This window comes from Echinops telfairi, unplaced genomic scaffold (assembly GCF_000313985.2).
Source record: "Echinops telfairi isolate 266 unplaced genomic scaffold, ASM31398v2 ScPeMD7_3533;HRSCAF=4204_0, whole genome shotgun sequence".
In the NCBI taxonomy this organism is placed as follows: domain Eukaryota; kingdom Metazoa; phylum Chordata; class Mammalia; order Afrosoricida; family Tenrecidae; genus Echinops; species Echinops telfairi.
In genome coordinates this window covers 33,855,729-33,875,596 of record NW_022107431.1, presented here as the reverse complement: position 1 = coordinate 33,875,596, position 19,868 = coordinate 33,855,729, and the positions used below count along the sequence as shown (strand labels likewise).

The window sequence follows — 19,868 nt, the reverse complement described above, 5'->3', positions numbered from 1 at the left end:
GACGTCTGAGGCACAGAGGAGTGAAGCAACCTGCCTGTGTCTTTCAACAGTAAGTGGTGGAACTGGAATTCAGACTCTAGACAGTCTACACAATGAGCCATTATACAAAAGGCACCACTTGGAACACCTCCCAATGGCTCCACCAGGTTGGCATGAAACGGCCATCCAAAGGTGAGGAGCCCGATCTTCGAATGCCATCTTAGCTTCTATCACCACCTTTTCACAAGGCCCTGACCTATTCTTTAGAGTTTAACACCATTACCTTAAGTAAATTTGAGGGAGGGGGTAACAAGAAGGCTGGTTTGTTACAATGATTCACTTTATGTGAGGGCTTTGGCTTCTGAGGTCCCTGGCCCGTCCTTAACAAGCAGTCTGGAGCTTGACTCCTGACACAGCTGCTCTCTCATGTGCAAATGCCGCCCCCCCCCTGCCAGCCCCAGTGTCTATTCAGATACTGTCCCTGCTGATACTCTGCTCGGCAGCCTTGTGAGCTTGGTGACATGCTATGTATGCGCTAAGTGACAAATATGGGAGACCCAAGATTGTCCACTGAAAACCGCTTCCCACAACTTTTTTGTGAACAGAGTCTGAGGAGGAAGATCCCTGGCCAGGCCAATGGTGGCCTGAAGCAGAGGATGTGAGCTGGGACATGCTGGGTGCCTGGGACAGCTCTTGTCGGCAGCGCTCGCCAGGCAGCTTACGACTGGGTCCTGTTCTGCTCGAACGCGTCTAAAGGTTGAAGTGATCGTTTCCCTGATGTGCTCTCAACGGGATAGCTCTCTGGTGACAACACACGCCAAGATGGGGAGAAAACAGGCAAAGTTAATTCCCAGGAGCAAAGAAAGTCAGGTGAAATTATCCAGGGAATAACTTCTTAAAAAGTACAACTGAAGTTGAGTAAACTTTAAGATTTAATACTCTTTCTAAAATGTTATAGTATGATAGCTTTCTCATGTCACTTTTATAGATCTTATTAGCTCAGTTTTTTTGTGATGATCTATGCTAATCTACCATTTCATCTTTGGATAATCTTTTATGATTTTATAGAACTCAAAAAGTCCCAATTCTAGCCAGCTAAGAAATCTGTTCTCATGTAAAGATTAAATAATCTTTACATGAACTATACTTAATCAACACTTCAAATGTAATTTGTACCGTCTTCAAAAAGGAAAATCCAGTAGATCCCCAAAGAAGGATTATCTGTTTGGTAAGTGTTCTTAAGTGTTCTATTGAAATATATTGACAACATATTGCATGACAATTTCATAACATTTGGAGAACTAGACAAGCGCATAACTATTATATAGATTATCTGTGTGGTTTTTTTTTCATCTAATTAAAAAAAATGGCCATAAAAAGGACTTAAGATTTGCTAAACTGGCCTTTTGTGCAGGTATTGCTAGATAATCTGATATCTTAACTGAATTGCAAAAAAATAAAAAAATGTTGAAAAGCAATGATGTTGCCTGGAGGACTACAGTGCGTCTGACTCAGGCCATTCTATTTGCCATGGCCTCGCATGCATGTGAGCGTTGGACAATGAATAAGGAAGCATGAAGAAGAATCGGTACCAAAAAAAGAAAAAGGAAAAGCATGAGAATCGGTACAGCTGAATTATGGTGCTGGCAAAGAACAGTGACAGTACGTGGACTGCCAGAAGAACACACGTCCGACTTGGAAGGAGTACAGCAGAATGCTCCTTAGCAGCAAGGATGGCAAGACTTTGCTGCACGTCCTCTGGACGTGGAAGCAGAAGAGAGCAGTCCCTGGAGAAGGACCTCCTGCTTCGTAAAGTGGAGGGGAGGGCAGCAGAAATGAGGAAGGCCCTGGACAAGATGGACCGACACGGTGGCTGCGACGATGGAACTCAAACAAGTGTGAGGCTGGGGCAGGGCTGGGTGGTGCTTCATTCTGTCCTACACAGGGTCCCGATGGCCCCGAGCAACAACAACAACAACAACAACAACAACAACAATATACCCATTCATTGATTCCCATTTACAAAAAAGTGCACCCACAAGGTGGTTTCTGGGGATGAGAAATTCAACAATCAAGGCCTGGACTATGATCGTGACAGTGGTAGCAAACATAAAAGCACGGCTGAGCTTCTGTTAGGGCGATGGAAACATATGGAAATGATAGTGGTGACAGTTAAACAACGTGGTGACGGTCCTCAATGTCACAGTTGTACATGTGACAAATGCTGGAATGGCAAGTGTTCTGCTCTAAACATACTTAACAAGACTTTTTAAAATAAGGAAAAAAATGCAGGTATGGATCTGAAAGGTTTCATGACTTAAATGATAGAAAGAGCATCAATTTCCCATTAAAAACATTTTCCTGAAAGAGATGGTTGTAGCCCCAGGTAGAGGAGTAGGTGGAGTCCAGGCTGACTACTGGTAGCTACAAGCAGCCCAACTACAATGAAGGGGGCCAGGATGGAGACCAGTCAATGCTTGGGGTTGGGCCAGCCAATGTTTTGTTCTCCAAAAGATGCAATACCTCTCAGGACTAGTAAAAAGAAACACAGAACCCACTAGACTAGGACTCAGAAATTCCCAAGAGGAGACAGGCTGGAAGCAGAGGAGGAGGAAGCAGCAGGAGAGGGAGAAGAAAACAATTTTTTTCTGTAGAAACTGTGCTTCAGATAGTAGAGTAATAGTCATTGCTGAGAGAGTATCTAGAAATATGGAACCCATATCAACAAAGGAGATACGAAAGTTGAACCCACGGGAGCCATGAGCCCCCACCCCCACCCCACCCCGGAAAAGATGTAGCTGAAGTTTAGAAGGCAGGATAAGAAGAGATGCAGGAGTTCAGAGGAGTTTTAAGGAACTGTCCGATGGAATGGAGTGGTTGAGGACATTTCTTCATGCATAAAAAGCTTTTAAGAAAAATTACGCACATATGAGAATATGTGCTCAACCAAGGTGACAGAAAAACCCCGTATGTGAAGAATTATGCGTGATTTTTATGGAATAAGTGAAGGAGGACACAGAAACAACAGGCCACGTGACATAGCCCTACCACGGCAGCATTAAAGCGCGACGCAGATTTAACCCACAGAAAGTTATTAACCGGCCTTGCCCATCTGCAAAACAGTACAAACATGCCACGCCCCGAAACCCAAGCAACCGGACCTTTCTTTTGCCTCTATGTATCTTGCTTTCTCTGGTACTGTTGTATAGTTCTACTGGCCAATCTAGCAAACTTTGCTTTGCTGAAATGTATGAAATGTTTTCTAATTTTTCACTCAAAAGGGTTTAAACCAGCCGTTCTCAACCTGTGGGTTGCGACACCTTTTGGGGTCAAACGATTCTTTCATGGGGGTTGCCTAAGACCATTGGAAAATATATATTTCAGAATAATATTTCACAATATAAAATTATATATTGTTTGTGATGAATCACTATGCTTTAATTATGTTCAATTTGTAACAATGAAAATACATCCTGCATATCAGATATTTACATTATGATTCCTAATAGTAGCAAAATTACAGTTATGAAGAAGCAACAAAAATAATTTTATGGTTGGGGGTCACCACAACATGAGGAACTGTATTAAAGGGTCATGGCATTAGGAAGGTTGAGAACCACTGGTTTAAACTGAGAAATTCCAGCTGTAGTTAAATCAACTGTTTTTGAATTAAGCCCAATCCAAAGATCTCTAATTAGGACACACAACACACACACACACTCTCATATATGTCGTCCCGTATGTTAACATTCTATTGCCATCATAGCACCTGCCGGTTACACGTACCTGGTCAGATGTGACCGTTGATTATTATTGTTTTTTATTACTAAAAATTCTTTAGAAATTACCCTAACATTCTCTGCTTAAACTAGATGTCACATTTTTGATGGCTCTTACAAATGTACATGTATGTTTAATTATATATTTATGTATATGCTTTAGATGTAGGAATGCTAGATTTAAGAGAGCCTCTATGGCTTAGTTCCTACTATGATTATTTAAGTGGAAAAAATAGTCACAACACACTGATTTAAAATAAAAACAAATTAATGGGAAAAATAAGTTGATGTTTTTCATTGACATTGTGATTTGGGGGGTGGGCAGAGGGGAGGGGGAAAAACCTGTGATTTTTAACAGGAAAGAAATGAGATCAGAATTAAGGAAAATTATTATATTTAATATGGTAGGGGAGAGGAAGAAACAAAAATTATAGACATCAAAAGGGTTATGATGATCAGGCAATAACCCGAAAAATGTTTGGACCAGGAACTAATCTTAAGAGCATGTGGGTCTCTTAGCAAATGCTCTCTCCATTCCCTGTTCCTTGACCGTACCCAGCTCTCCAGCCCTGGATAAAGCCTCTTCATCCTCCAAGAGGAAGCTCAGGTGGCACTGGACACAGGCAGACTCGGGCTCTCTGGAGTCCACAAACATGCCCTCTGGTTCCCGTGTCACAGTTAGTGTTGGCTTAGCCTCCTTCCCCGCTAGACTGCAGCTAGTCTAAGGCAATGCATCCCAGCATTATTCATCTTTTGATCATCTCCTACACACTATACAGGCAAATAGGCCCTAAAATGTTGAGAAGCAGTATCCCACCCATATGGATCGAAATATGGGTCTCCACCCTAAGGAAACGCCAGCCACTCAACATGCAATGCATTGAAGCAGGCAGCTTTAGCGAGAATTTGAACCCTGACAGCGGCAAGTCTTACAACTTTATAGCCCAAGAAGCAAAAGTACTTATGTTTGACCAGTAGTTTCACACTTGCTACAAATAGCTGCTACAGCGTGACTCTGGTAGGAAGGTTTAAGTTAATATGCAAAAGTTCATTTATACAGTATTCAAACCGTAAACGGAGATACTTTCGTTCCAGCGCTATGAATTGCCATGGTAACTCCTCTATAAGGCATCTAATGGTACAAGGCCTGACCTGATGGGGCAGGGTGGCAGGGGGCACTACTCCTGGCACAGAGCCGAAAACAGAGAGAAATCGACAGCTAACAGCATAGTAATATGTCTCTTCCTGCTTCACAAGGTCTGCTTTGCCCTCTCCTCTCCGTTCTGGTCTGTTTGCCCAACCAACTGTGACTAGGGGGGAACGGGCCCTGTTCAGAACAGGAAGAGCTGCAGATGGCAGGGGGCTAAAGGAGAGGGTATGCCCTGCTGGGCGCACACAGCCCAGTTTTCCAGGAAGCTACCCACCTGCAGGATACCTGTCACGGACAGACAGGGAACGTCGGCCTTGGTGGAAAATCTAGGGACAGAGCCAGCTGGCTCCTAACAAGTCAGTAAAATCTGTAAAAATCTCAGTGGTTCAAAAACAATCAAACAAATAACCACAAAATCAAATCAAATGATCTTGTATGGAAATCACTGCAAGGGATAAAAATGGGCCTGCGTTAAAAGAATGTACACATCGTCAACAAACGTTTGGTAGCTATTCTGGTCTAGGCGCCATTCAGTTCCAGTGTGGTGGTTATATAATCGTCTGTCAATTTGAGAGGATTAAGAGAGAAGGTAGAGTCTAATCTGTCAATCAGATCATAGCTAATGAGGCCTCTCTGTGGGCATGGTGTTCTCCTGAGGATTCTGGGAACTCTGGTATTTCTCCTTGGAGGCGGGAGACACTCTCTCTCTGCTCACTCCCTGCGAGACATCCCTGTGGAGAAGTCACATGGAACTACTCTAGTGCCCTGAGCCAGAGGAGCCATGTAGAGACCCCTGCCAGTGCTGAGATGCTAACAATATCACTGGATCCACAAGACTTCCTTCCCACCTGCATTCGGCATCATTGCATGTGTTTTGTGAGTTTGAAGAGGACTTTATAGATTGGTATCGGACATATGGGCTAATATTGAACTGCTGGACTTGATCTGGACTGGGCTGGGCTGCTTTCTTAATGTACAATTACTCTTTATATAAAGCACTTTCTTATATACATATCAATGTCCATGAATTAGTTTTTCTAGTCTACCTGGACTAACACACCCAGATTTAAGAAACAACGTCAAATGGATGCAGATATTGCTGCTGGGCTCTCCATACAAAACACAGATACCTACAAGTTGCAATTGCTTTACAAAAGTTATGGGTCATCAACTGGAAAGATTTTCAGCAATCCAAGTAAGCCTTAGCAATACTTAGACGCTCCAGAAACACTGAGGCATGCTAACCAAGCATTTCATCTCTCTAAGGAAGATAAAGACAGAGCATTTTGTTTCAGCAACTTCGCGTACGTGAACACTGAAGTACAGAGGAGCTGGCCCCAGGATCCTTGCTCCATGACTGCTCAAGTTCTGAGTGTTTTGGTGTTCGATTTCTGGTAAGCTAGTCCAGGTGACCGTGGAAGAAATCCTGTCTGACCTAGCCTTCCACAAGGTGTTAGGCAATAAAAGGAAAACTCACTAGATCTTGGCAGCATGCCCATTGGTAGCACCATCTATAGATTCAACAGCAGCATCCTTACTAACATGGTGGCAGCAACTGCCCAGCAGTTCAGTGTCATGTAAGTTTCTTTCTTTCTTTTTAAATGAAAATCTTTATTTATTTAGTAAATTTCTACATTAAAAAAGAATAATAGGTTCACTGGCCCTTCTACCTTCCAAACTTGGTAATGTAATCACAGATATGTGATCCCTCCATATATCTGTAATTTGCTCCTATGACACATTAAACGGTGATTAATTGTAATACAAAACAAAAATTACTCTAATCCTGGGCCTGACTCCAATCCTACTGTTACGTAAAATTTAGCCCTATGTGTATATCTGGTAATAAATAAATTGTATTTCATGACACCTGCCACAAGCACCATTTTCTAACTCACCAAGGCACAGTAGAAACACAGTTAACATAGTGATGTCCATTTGCTCAATGTGAAATAGCCATCATGCTGCAGGGAAAACCCACACTTTAACCAGTGTCTCCGAGTGAGCAAACCCGAGGGCAGGGCTGGAGATACCTAGCTGTTTTTCCCGTTCCTCGCGCCGCTCCCGGGCCAGCCGCTGCCGATCATCAACCCGCAGCACAGGCGGCGGGTCTGAACAAAGAGAAAGAAGAACGAGTTAAGAAACAACAAACAAAAAACATATATACTGACATCCCACTGTGGTGAGGAGGGGTTAAGGTCTTAAAAACGTGTGACCCCATCAGGTTGATTCTGACTCATATCAACCCTATACAGGGTTTTTGAGGCTATAAATCGTTTTTTTTTCCATTTTAATTTTATCAAATTGTGTATTTTTAAAGATAATTTTATTGGGAGCTCTTACAGATATTATAGCAATTCATAATTCAATTAGATCAAGCATAATTTTACAATTACTGCCACCATACTTTTCAGAACATTTTTTTTCTTCTTGAACTCTTTGATATCAGGCCACCCCCCACCTCCCCCACCCCACCCCCCCGCCTCCCTACTCCTCTGGAACCCTTAATCTTACATTATAAATATTATTATTATTCATATCTTAAAAAAATCATTTTATTAGGGGCTCATACAACCCTTATCACAATCCATACATAAATCAATTGTGTAAAGCACATTTGTACATTCATTGCCCTCATCATTCTCAAAACATTTGCTCTCCACTTAAGCTCCTGGCATCAGCTCATTTTATCCCCTCTCCTCGCTCCCCCTTCCCTCATGAACCCTTGATAATTTATAAATTATCATTTTGTCATATCTTACACTGTCTGATGTCTCCCATCACCGTCTTTTCTGTTGTCTACCCCCTACCCAAGGGAGGAGGTTATATGTAGATCCTTGTCATCGGTTCCCCTTTCTACCCCACCCTCCCTCCACCCTCCCGGTATCGCCACTCTCACCACTGGTCCTGAAGGGATCATCCGTCCTGGATTCCCTGTGTTTCCAGTTCCTATCTGTTCCAGTGTACATCCTCTGGTCTAGCCAAATTTGTAAGATAGAACTGGGATCATGATAGTTGGGGAAGCCGTGAAAGCATTTAGGAACTAGAGGAAAGTTGTATGTTTCATTGTTGTTACACTGTACCGATTGGCTCATATCCTCCCTGCGAACCTTCCATAAGGGGATGTCCAATTGCCTACAGATTATTATCCTTATCTTACATCATTCACTGTATCCATTTCCCTACAATTCTGTTATTCATTCCCCTCGAGTGGGGTTATACAATCATCTTTACTATCGGTCCCCCCAAATCCCCCCAGGAAATCGCTACTCCCATTACTATTTCTGACAGGCTTATTTATCTTGGATTTCATGCATTGAATACATTATACATTATACAATCCCTGTCAATGTACTGCTGCAATCATTGTTGGATGATCTCAAGCAAAATTTTACTTGTGTGCGATATCAATGATATCGTTGTGTAGCTTGAGTACTCCGTTGGGCTGCCTTTCTTTGAAATAGGTGCTATATGGATCTCTTCCAGTCAGTTGGCCAAGCATTATAGTTATGCTCAATTTTCATGGTTGAGATTTTCATGTTGAAGAATTACAGCTTCCATAGGGATTATCACGTGAGTGTGAGAAATGAAGGTCCACTAGAATAAACTGAAGTCCTGGGACAGGGCAGCAGTGAACACGCTCAGTTGCTCACTCAAAGGCTGGAGGCTCAAGTCCCCCCAGCGGCCCCTCAGACGAAGAGCCTGGCAATACGCTTTGACCAAACCAGCTCTCGAAAGTTCCGTGGAGCACAATGCTACTCTGACTCCTCTGACTCCGTTCAGCCCGACTTTCCTTTCCTTTGGCGTCTCTCTCCATCACGCCGCGTGTACACGAGCAGTTTGAGATACATCCTACTGAGCAGCATTGCTGGACACCTGGAAGTAACTCCTCTGTCTACTCAACTGTTCCTATCATGTTTACAGAATGCTTGCTTCTCCATATTACCCGGTGGGAACAGACTATGAATTACAGAGTATTCAGTGAAATTACTGGGTAGGTGTAGGATCACTGAAAGGAATATTGAATAAAAACAGAATTCCTTCTCAGCTTTGTTATTTGTCAAGATTTTTAAAACTCTTTTTCAAAAAAATTAAAAAAGAGATGTGAAAGAATGCTGAATATACAGGTATACACAATTGGACCACATCTATCATTAGAAGCAGAAAGGTAAATTATTACCTCTTATACACTGCTTGACAGAAAACAAATGCATCTACCTATGCCATCTCACTGATGGCTAAAGTAATTTTCGGTGGTAAGCAGGGTCTCGATTTTGAACTCTGTTTTTAAGGACAGAGAAGGATGGCTTTAAGTGGTTCTCTGACTCAACAAACTCCTACAAACCCATGTGAGTGTGTGTTGCAGGAAGGACAGGAACCCAGCTCTCCCAAATTTTAGCTCTGTTGAATCTATAAGCCAGCAGCGTCCCTTTAAGAATAGCCTCCACTTTCCCTTATTGAAGCAATGCAGCATACCTGGCTTGTTTCCTGAGTGGTTGCTAGTTTGACCTGAAACAGCAGAGGAGGGGTGGTTGGAGGCAGGTGCTTTCTTATCTTGCACTTTGCAGCTGTCAGGAGCTATGTAAGACAGGAAAGAAAGAGAAAGGATGTGTTTAGTTTCCTAAAATATAAGCAGAGACTTCACTATTCGACATTTCGTGCCAATCTTTACCTTAAATACAAGGCCAGATTCGGGAGATGAGGTGGGTTCAGCCTTGCCCCTTAAGGAGCATTACAGGGCTATGGCAAAGACACAATCCTGTAGAAGGGTTTCCAGGGCCATGTGGGTCATTCAGGTTGGCTGGTCCCCATTTACATACGTATAAAGAAACCACCAGGAGGCACAACTGGAGTTCAGAGTCTCTGATCTCTGTTCTTACTTGGTGTGAGTCGCTAAAAAAATGCCACCAACATGATCCCTCAGGTCACCAAAGGGAGTGCAGAGGCATCCTTTCTTGGGATTGGAAAATGCTCTGGCAGAGGTTCAGTAGCAGAGACTACGAGAAGGAGGCGGGAGGCAAGTAGGATTGAATCCAGGCCACGCAGTGGCAACAGGCGAATGGGCGAAAGTAGGGGGTCCTCTAGGTCCAAGCATGTGTACCCCACACCCCTGCTTCATTTACTGTATTCCTAAAGGGAAATAGACATCTTTTGGAAAAGGATCCTCGCCATCGAATCAGGGAGAATGCCTCCTACCCCCGCCTTCAAAACAACTCTGGTCCGAAGCTAGCACACCAATGAGGCTTGTGCAGCCTTCCTTTATCAACAGCCAGAAACATTTACTTAGTTTTTGAATAGGAGCCATTTTAAAAGGCAGATACATTTCTTACACTCATTAAACGGTCTAAGTCCAGAGCAACTACAGGAATATTCTTTGTATAAAGCAGACTTATATGGGGTTCTGGCGGCATACCGGTTAAGCGCCCATCGCATAGCTGGAACGTCAGCGGTGTGAACCCACAGCAGTTCTGTTGGAGAAAGATGTGTAGTCTGCTTCGCTAAAGAAGGCAGTCTACACTTCCTCACAACAACAACAACAACAACAACAACAAACAAATTCACTGGCACTGAACTGATGCCGACTCATGCCCACACGGCAGTTCTATGCTGTCCTAGAGGATTGCTCCAAGTTGACGGCAGTGAGTCTGGTTTTGGTTAGTTTGAGAGTTACTCTTGACTCTTGACAACTTTTGACAAGATAGGGAGGATCTTTAGTACAAAGCCTTATTCCATATTCTAGATTATCTAATACTAGCCCACTGCCATCAAGTCAATACCGGCTCTTAGCGACCCTATAGGACAAGGTAGAACTGCCCCTGTGGGCTTCCGAGATGGTAACTTTTTATGGGAGTAGAAAGCCCTTTCTCCTGAGAAGTGGCTAGTGGTTTTGAACTGTGGACCTTTCAGATTGCAGTCCAACTCGTAACTACGATGCCACCAGAACCCTGCCCCTGTAAGTGGGAATCCATTTGATGGCAGTGAGTTTAAAGCTAACAGTGTTATGGACGTTCTAATGTTGAGACCACACCCATGCCAAACCCACACTGCACTATTTTGCAATTCCAACTATATGGATGCAACTATAGCCTAGTTATTCACAGTGACTTTCTCACCAGAGTGTGGGAATTCTATCTGATGATCATAAATTATAGGCTAGGGGAATTAGCTTTTACCTAGAACGCAGGCTCCATCTACTCAAGGCTTCTGAATTTGAAAGGATATGATGATAATCTTATTTCAGGGTGACTAACTTTAAAGCGCGTTCCCAAGATATGCTAAAAATTTTTTCTTAATTACTAAATTTACCGGCGGAACATAGAGACTAGGTCTTTGACCTCTGAATGGGTCATCACTAATTTTTATGGCCATCTTCTAAGTACATACAATGTGAGCCTGCATGGAAACAAATCACACAACTAGTAGTAGAAAGAGAATTATATAATCATTTTAATCCTAAGTATCCCACCTTCAATGGGTTTGTTTTAAACAAACACACAGATATTGTTGGGGCTGTTTCATCAACTTGAGCCTTTTCTGCAGGGGAAGAGCTGTAAGGAATCCAGCCGAGAACAGGCAGATGGCAAATCAAAGGCCAAGCAGCAAAAGGCCTCAGTGGGCAGTTCCTACAAGACGTTCCCCGGCACTTCACCGTGACTAGAAAAGGCTGATACCACCCGGCTGACCACAATCTATAGGTGGGGGGCGGGGGTGGGTGGGTGGGTGAGGGCCGAGGCATGCCTGACTGAGAGAGACAGCAAACCTCGAATGGCTTTACAAGGTTGTCATACATGTTTTCATCCTAGTGCCAAAAACAAGACCCCAGTTCCAACAGGAAGCAGGTGAAGCTCAGCTATGTGTAGTGACTTAGAGGCAGCCCGTGAAAAGACAAAAAAAGGGGGCTATTCTTAGAACCTTTGCTGCCAAATAACTTTTCCTGCTACCCTGCAAGTTAATCTTTCCAAAGCGGCTCCTAAGGGGGTTAATACTTCAAAATACACATGCAGAAGGAGAGTCTCACCCAGATCTGAAGCACGTTCACTGGTATTTTCCGCGTATTACAAAGTCGCTGCCAGTACACAGCGAGTAAAGCTGTAATTAGCTGAGGTGTTCAGAATTGTTCTCTCATTTTTAGCTAACTGAGTGATAATTAGTAACATTTGTTTATCTATAATTAGCAACATTTAGAATATATTCTACGTGCACTCATTTCTCTTCTGGCCTGACAGATTCAATATACTTTTTTTCCTGGTGATTCTCTTTAGTACCCTGGGGCCTGGTAATAAACATCTCTCCTAACTGAAGGTATCATAATACCTGGCCACAAAAGAGATTAATAGGCCTCAAAACATGTGTAGTCCAACCTTGTGGAATGATCCATGATCACACACACCCCCCCCTCGCCCCCCCCCTGTGCTTTCTGGCACTGAAAGTCAAATGTAAAAGAAAAATAAAGTTCAATTAAACTGGAGGTTCTGGTTATGTGAATTCCAGTTTGGTGACATCAAACTATTACTGGGTCCACTCTATTGGAACATCAGAGGCCTATCTGCACAGCACTATCATGGCTCTCGGGAATTCATTCCTATCCCACAAGACCCTCTGAGTCATGCTCTGAACAAGACATTTAAAATTCATCTTACATTTTTTCTATGTTCTTGTAAAACTGATGCTAAAGTTAGCAGAATAGAAAGACTGAAGATTGTCGAGCTGCGTAAGACAATATAACTGGTGTTTTCCAGGCTCTAGGCTGGACATGTGTCTGAAGCTTTCAACTTCCTTTGGGCTTTGATAGCAGCACTATGGATGGCCTTGAGAAGAATGGGAATTCCAGAGCACTTCACTTGCGCATGTGGAACTCGTACTGGATCAAGAGGTAGTTGTGCGAATAGAACAAGAGAATACTGCATGGTTTTCAACAGGGTTGTATCCCCTCACCATACTTATCCAGCCTGTATATTGAGCAAATAATCAGAGAAACGAGATAATATGAAAAAGTATGCGGCATCAAGATTGGAGGAAGGCTTATTAACAACCTGCAATAGCACAACTTTACTTGCTGAAAGCAAGGAGGACTTGAAGCACTTGCTGATGAAGGTCAAGGATTGCAGCCTTCAGTATGGATTGCAACTCAATGTAAAGAAGACCAACATCCTCACATTGGACAACACCATAAAAAGAAATAACAAGTTGTCAAGGACTTTGTCTTGCTTGGATCCACAATCAATGCTCATGGGAGCAGCAGTCAAGAGATCAAATGACACTTTGCATTGGGTAAATCTGTTGCACAAGATGTCTTTAGAGTATTGAAAAGCAAGGCTGTTATTTGGAGAACTAAAAAGAGTATTGAAAAGCAAGGCTGTTATTTGGAGAACCTGACCCAAGCTATGGTATTTTCATTGTCTCACATGCATGTGAAATTTGGACATTAGATAAGGAAAACTGAAGAAGAATTGATGGATTTGAATTGTGGTGCGGGCAAAGAAAACAAAGTACATTGAACTAACTGCCAAAAGGACAAACAAATCTGTATTGAAGAAGTACAGCCAGAGTGCTCCTTAAGAGGCAAGGATGGCGAGACTTTGTCTTACCTACTTAGGACATGTTGTCAGGAGAGACCAGTCCTTGGTAAAGCAGAGGGGCAGTGACAAAGAGGAAGGGCTTTCACAAGATGGACTGAACAGTGACTGCCCCAATGAGCTCACGCAGGGGACAATTGTGAGGAGGGTGCAAGACCAAGCAGTGTCGGACTCTCTTGCCCAAGGCCGCGATGGGTCAGAACTGCCTTGATGGCACATAACCACCACCACGACATTTTCTTTCCACCACCGTAAGAGTCCATATTTCTCCACTAACTTCTTTGGCTAAGCCTGTACATGGAATAGCATGGTCACACACTTCGACTTAGGTTCAAACCTGGAGCCTGCAACTCCCGACCCAGTGACGTAGACAACATTACTTACCTGCTGTGAGTGGGTGATATGGGGTAGACACTGACAAGCTCATGTGATCCTGAGAGGAGTAAGGGAGAAGCTGTACTGCTAAGAAGCTTCCAGAGGGTTTGGCAAGTGGCAAGTGTTTTCACGAGTAATCAGCCCCTTATCTCCCAACTTGTGGGCTCTTCCATAAAGGTGCTGGATGTCACAAGCCCACAGTGTGGCTGAGTCTGGACGGAGGTAAAGAGAGCACTCTGAGGTCAGCTGACTTGGCTCTGCATTTAGGAGCAGTGGATCCTCGCCGAGTCACTGAACCTTTCTCAGTCTGAATTTCCCCATCTGTATGCAACTGGGGGGAAATGCATGTTTTCATAGTGAAAATTAATGAGATTATACAGAAAGGTCTTGCCTCACTGCCTAGTCCACCATAAGGCGTCATAGTGGTGGAGGGTATTTTGAGACCTCTCCCATTCCTTGCACAATGTGAAAAACTAGGTTTCTATGTCCTCGGGGCTCTGCTCGTACCTACCACTGGCAGGAAAAGCAAACCTATGTCCACCAGCTCCTGAGAGGCACAGTGACCGGCAGCAGCAAAGCCTGGTACTGCCGCTTGTGAGCCGAAGAGGTGTCTTCAGGTGAGTTGCCACCACACCTCCTTGGGGGCCTCAGGTAGGCTGGACTTAGGGAGAATGGAAAGAGTCCTTGGGTTAACCCGAATGGCTGCTAACCAGGTGCCTGGGAAGAAGGTCTGGTGATGTACTTTTGAAAACTTGGTGGAGCTGCCAACGTCTCCTCTGGCAGACGGGGCCGCGCTGATGGAAGCTGATTCAACAGCAGCAGCTGCTGTTCCTTGTTGTCTGGTTTGGGAAGAGGTCACTGTCAGTCTATTTGGGGCTGGGCGAGATGACATCTTTCTGAGGATTATGAATGGTTTTCAAATTTTCATCACATTATGATCACGCATCTTATATAAAAGACCTCAATCATAGTAAGAAAATTAAATCTTGTTGTTTTTAAAAATAACAAAATGCAGGGAATTCCACTGCTTGAGAATAAAATGAAACAAATATTTACTCATTTCAAGATCGCCACAACCTGGAAACCTGAAAACCTTGGGTAACTACTAGACACCCACCGTGTTAAAATTCATCCTGGAAACCTGAAAACCTTGGGTAACTACTAGACACCCACCGTGTTAAAATTCACCCTTTCCCCCCCAGGGAGGGTGAAGGGAGTCGACAGACAGGGTAAGACATGAAACAACAACAATAATATATAATTGATCGAGGATTCACAAGGGTGTGGGAGGGAGGGGAAAAAAGAAGAGCTGATACTAAGGGCTCAGGCAGAAATAAATTGTTTTGGAAATGGTGATGACAACATGTGCAAGTGTACTGTTACAAGATTTGTAAGAGACCCTCCAATAAAATGGTTAAAAAAAAAAACCAGAAGAAAAAATTCATCTTTTTAAGACACCACTTTGAGTGGTTTCCCAGTATTGTTCATCTGAATCTTTTTCTTTTTTTAAAACAGGAAGCGAACTAGCCTCATAAAATCTTTATTGATCTTCTAACAAGCTTGAAAGCTTTGTGCATCAGTAGCGCCGCGAGGGACGCAGCATCAGGAAGGGACCAGGCGTGCACTTGTGGTCTGGGCTGCATCCCGAATGCGCACCGAGGAAAACAGGGAGGCGGCTGACATTTGCAGCCATCCTCTAGCAAACATGGTAGCTCAGTAAGCGCCACAAGTGAATGTGCCTTTACAATCCACAGCCCCTACGATCCACTGCAGTCCTTGCACGGCCTTCCCATAAAGGCCACGGCTCTCATGGCTTCGCTTCTGTGTTTGGCTGTACGATTTGGCTGAAGAATCTTCTTGCAACTGGTCAAGCCAACCAGTCAAACACAAACTACTTGCTCGAAAATAAGACACCTGTGACAAAAACCTAGTGCTCGCCTGAGTTTAAACCTCACAGACAGAGATTGGAACCTGACATCCCCAATACTGTGTTTCAGCCATTAATGCTACTAAGATATGGAACATGCATTAGGAAACCACACACTTAGCGCTCAACTTTCAGTACTGTGTGGGTCTTCTTTGCTATGTTGCTCAGCTGGACTCTGTGGACATACACAGACAGCTTTGGAAGCGCAGCCTGGAACACGGAAGCAGAGGTTGAACCACAGAATATTAACCCTCATGTTTAAAACGACTGAATATTAGTAGTTTCATATGTACTACTCTTATTGCTTCTAGCTAACTGTACAAAAAGTGAACCTAGCAGGCTTTGGACTGCTGTCTCTAGGAAGCCCTGCTTCAAGGTGGGCCCTGGGCTGGGAGCTGGGGTCTTGGACTCCTGGAGCGTTCCCACCATGCCCTGCCAGGAGTGGCTTCCAGTGCCCCAAGCGTCTGTCTCCTAGTGTGGTTCATGCTGAGTACCTGTTTCCTTTGGAGGGTGTGGAATTTTGGCATGTGCTAGGCAGAGGATGCCTACGTGGACAGACCCAGTCCCGGGTCCCGAGTCCCTGGGAGACCACCCTTCACAGGTGCTGTTGGAACTCAATGCTGGATGCCTTCCTGTGCGACTTCCCTGGGGAAGGGCTCTGGGTGCTCTGCAGACTTCTCCCCAGGAGCAGTTTCTATGCTTCTGTTCTCTGTGCCGTTACAGCAACTGCAGCGTGTTATTGATTAAAACTAGGATGTGAGGATTATGCAGTAGTTTTCACACAATTCAGAGTGTTTGACCATATTAATTTTCTATTTTTGTTTATTCAGTTGACAAAATTTAATTTTTCACATCTAATATTGTGGCTATTCTAATTAGCAATATAAAAAAAATCACTTTAATAGCTTATGGAGCAAATAAGCAATCATGACCCACCAGTTGCAAAGGCTGAGGTGTGGCAGGTGGACGGCGAGCACATTAAAGAGTGATGTGTTTGTGTATGCCCTTAGCAGAGAGAGGGCTGAATTTTCAGCAGTCACCACAGTATTCAGATGTCCTACATATTTTAAAATGAAAATGTAGGTCATGCTTTTTTAAAAAAAAAGATAAAATCTTTCAACCCACAGGGATGAAATTGAGTCCCAGCAACTCCCTCGGGACACTGCATCCTGGGGATGCACATGAGCTTGGCTCAATGCACTTCTGCAAACGCTTCTGCTGAGCCTGCTACCCTGGTGTTCGGTCTCCTCAGGCTCCTGCGCCGTAGAAAGGGAAAGGCTCCTACAGTGATGGCCCCTTCAAAGGAGCAGCTAACAAGCTGAGGCAAAATGAGTTTTAATGAAGAAGCCAGTGTTGGCAAGAATAAAATGACGAGAGGAGGAGAGGAGAAGATTGCATCTACCTCCACGTACTCTTTACTTGCTGACATCTAGTTTTAGGGTCTTTCCCCAAACTGAGTTTTGGAGTTTTCGTTCCCCAGCCTAAGATCTCCTCTTCCAAGGTGTCATCTCCTCAGTTGGTTAAAGTGCCACCTGGGTCAGGTATTAACCCTGCACTTACACACATGATTTCCCAGTAGCATATCAGTCAAGACATATGTGATCATGTGTTTTTGCCATCACAGCAAACTCTGCCACTGTTGTGCTGCAAGATGGATGTCTGTCTGTCTGTCTCTTAGCTATTGTCTACGGAGCCACCCTTCTCCCAGGCTCAGAAACAGTGTTAAGTCAATTTTCCAAAGAACGTTTACTAACACCCTGGTGGGCCAGCCCCGGTGCTAGGCACAGAGAACACAAAGATCCTACGACATAGAGACGCTTATCATCCTTTGGAGGGAAAAATACATAAATGGGTAAAATGGAAACAACAGAACAATTCAACTAAAAAGCAAATCAACAAAACCCACAAACCAGTAATCAAATAAGTGTTAACCACGTCAAACCCAAACCACTGCCACTGAGTTGATTCCAACCAATTAACTCAAGACTCACCATCATTGAGTCTATTCTGATTCAGAGTGATTAGTGATTAAACCGTCCTCTTTTGATTTCTGAGGCTATACATTGTTATGGGAGCAGAAAGCCTCATCTTTCTTCCAAGGAGTGACTAGTGGGTTTGAATTACTGACCTTGAGGTTAGCAGGCCAATGTCTCACCCACAGTGCCATAAAACAAGCAAGCAAGTAAGCAAACAAACTCCACTATCATGTCACGTCTGCCTCAGCGACCCTAAATACAACAGAACGACATCCTGCCCGGGACTACACCATCCCCACAATGGACAGGTATTGAAACTTAGCAATTTAAGTAACGACAGATGCTAAAAACGGTGCCTTGAAAGCTGAAGTGTCGTTTTCTCTGCTCTCCCAAGTAAGCTTATTCTGTAGTACAGGCTCTCTGGCCACATTTGTTTTGACACAGCCATGATGATGATGAAGAAGAACTATTTCTTGGCCACATTTCTAGTTGCAAAACCAAATGTCGATGGAGTCCTGTGTGCTGCCCTCCTTACTCCGCCGACACACACAGCACAGTCAGGGGCGCTGTGCCTTCATGCACTCGGTGGATTGCAGTGTTAGGACGTGAGGGCCACAGCAGACAGATTAGAGATGAGAAGGAAGTGTGGAGGTTTTGAAATCTGAGGGGAACTCATTCAGAAATGATGACTTGCTGAGAGTCACTTTCGGATTCCTCCATTTCTTCATAATGAAAAAATCATTTAAGAGTGATGGAAAATTATTTTTGACCAAAGATGCCCCTCCTCCAAAAAAGTTCACTACTGAGATGGCACAAACACAACATAAAGACCTTGGTTTTATGAATGCAGTCCAAAGTGGCAGACAGTCCATATGTGGCCTGTGGGGACAGAATTTACCACAGGCACCACTTCTCATTTTCAAACTGACACTATGGTGTAAAGAATGGGGCAGACACATGAAGATGTGTTAATAATGTATAAGTCCATCAGCTCCCAAGAAGAACTACAGGCAGATGCATTGAACTGTGAAAGTCTATAAATGAGATAAAAATATTGACATAACCATTACTTTTGCTTTTAAAAATTCAATCTGTAAAATCTGCCTGCAAAGAGCTTGAGTCTAATCTCAGCTTCATCTTCTGAGTCCACAGAACCCGGCACACGGGACCAGCGGTAGCCAGTCTTCGACTTCCATGTTGGCACAGGAGTAGGACAATTTTCTATGTGAACAGAGCAAGCTGAGGGCAGCAACCAGGCCTTTATTCCACAGTCTCCATGTCTTTAATGTAACAACGAATAAGTGCTGGGAAAAAGACAGGAGAGGGAGAGAAGGGAAAGGGCGGGGGCGGGGGCTGATCTGCTCTGTGGCAAAGATCCAGGCAAGCATGAGTGACAAGCCTGTTGTGGGTAGCTGCTGTCAAGTTGGTTTAGGCTCAGAATGATCCCAGGGGCGGAGAGTAGCACTGAGTTGTTCTGCAGTACTCAGGGCTGTGACCTTCTGGAAGCACATCCCACACTTGTCTTCGGAGGTGGTTCTAGTTGAGTTTGAACCTCCAACCTTTCAGCTGGTAGCTATGTGCTTACTCATGTGTAACAGCCAGCTAACTTAATGACAAAAATCAGAAGACCCAAAACAAACAACCATTTCGATGCAAATGATCATGGCGATCCAAAGCCCAACTGCAGACAATTGGACATCCCATCACAGAAGGGTCACAAGGAAGGGACGAGACAGCCAGGGTGCAGTATAGCACCAACAAAACATACATTCCTCTTGTTCTACCTCCCCACCACTATCATGACCCCAGTTCTACCTTACAAATCTGGCTAGACCAGAGCATGTACACTGGTACAAATCAGAGCTCTTGACACACAGAATCCAGGATGGATAAGCCCCTCAGGACCAATAATGAGTAGTGATACCATGAGGGTAGGGGGAAGGTGGGGGGCGAAGGGGAAAAAAGGGGGAACTGATCGCAATGATCAGCGTACAACACTCCTCCCCCTGCTGCCCCTGGGGGATGGACAACAGAAATGTGGGTGAAGGGAGACCGGATGATGTAAAATATGAAAATAAAAATAATATATAAATTATCAAGGGTTCA

General features: G+C 44.0%; 1 protein-coding gene across 7 annotated transcripts in view; it reads right to left on the bottom strand.

Annotated features, from left to right (window-relative positions):
• Nucleotides 1-19,868, bottom strand: part of MAP7 (microtubule associated protein 7) — a 139,773-nt gene that overhangs the window by 39,447 nt on the left and 80,458 nt on the right. For all 7 annotated transcript variants that reach the window (XM_045294729.1, XM_045294724.1, XM_045294722.1 and 4 more), the window contains exons 2-3: nt 9,385-9,486; nt 6,942-7,019 (exon numbers count right to left, since the gene is read on the bottom strand). In XM_045294729.1, the coding sequence (XP_045150664.1) occupies nt 6,942-7,019; nt 9,385-9,486 (180 nt within the window). The remainder of the gene's footprint in view (nt 1-6,941; nt 7,020-9,384; nt 9,487-19,868) is intronic.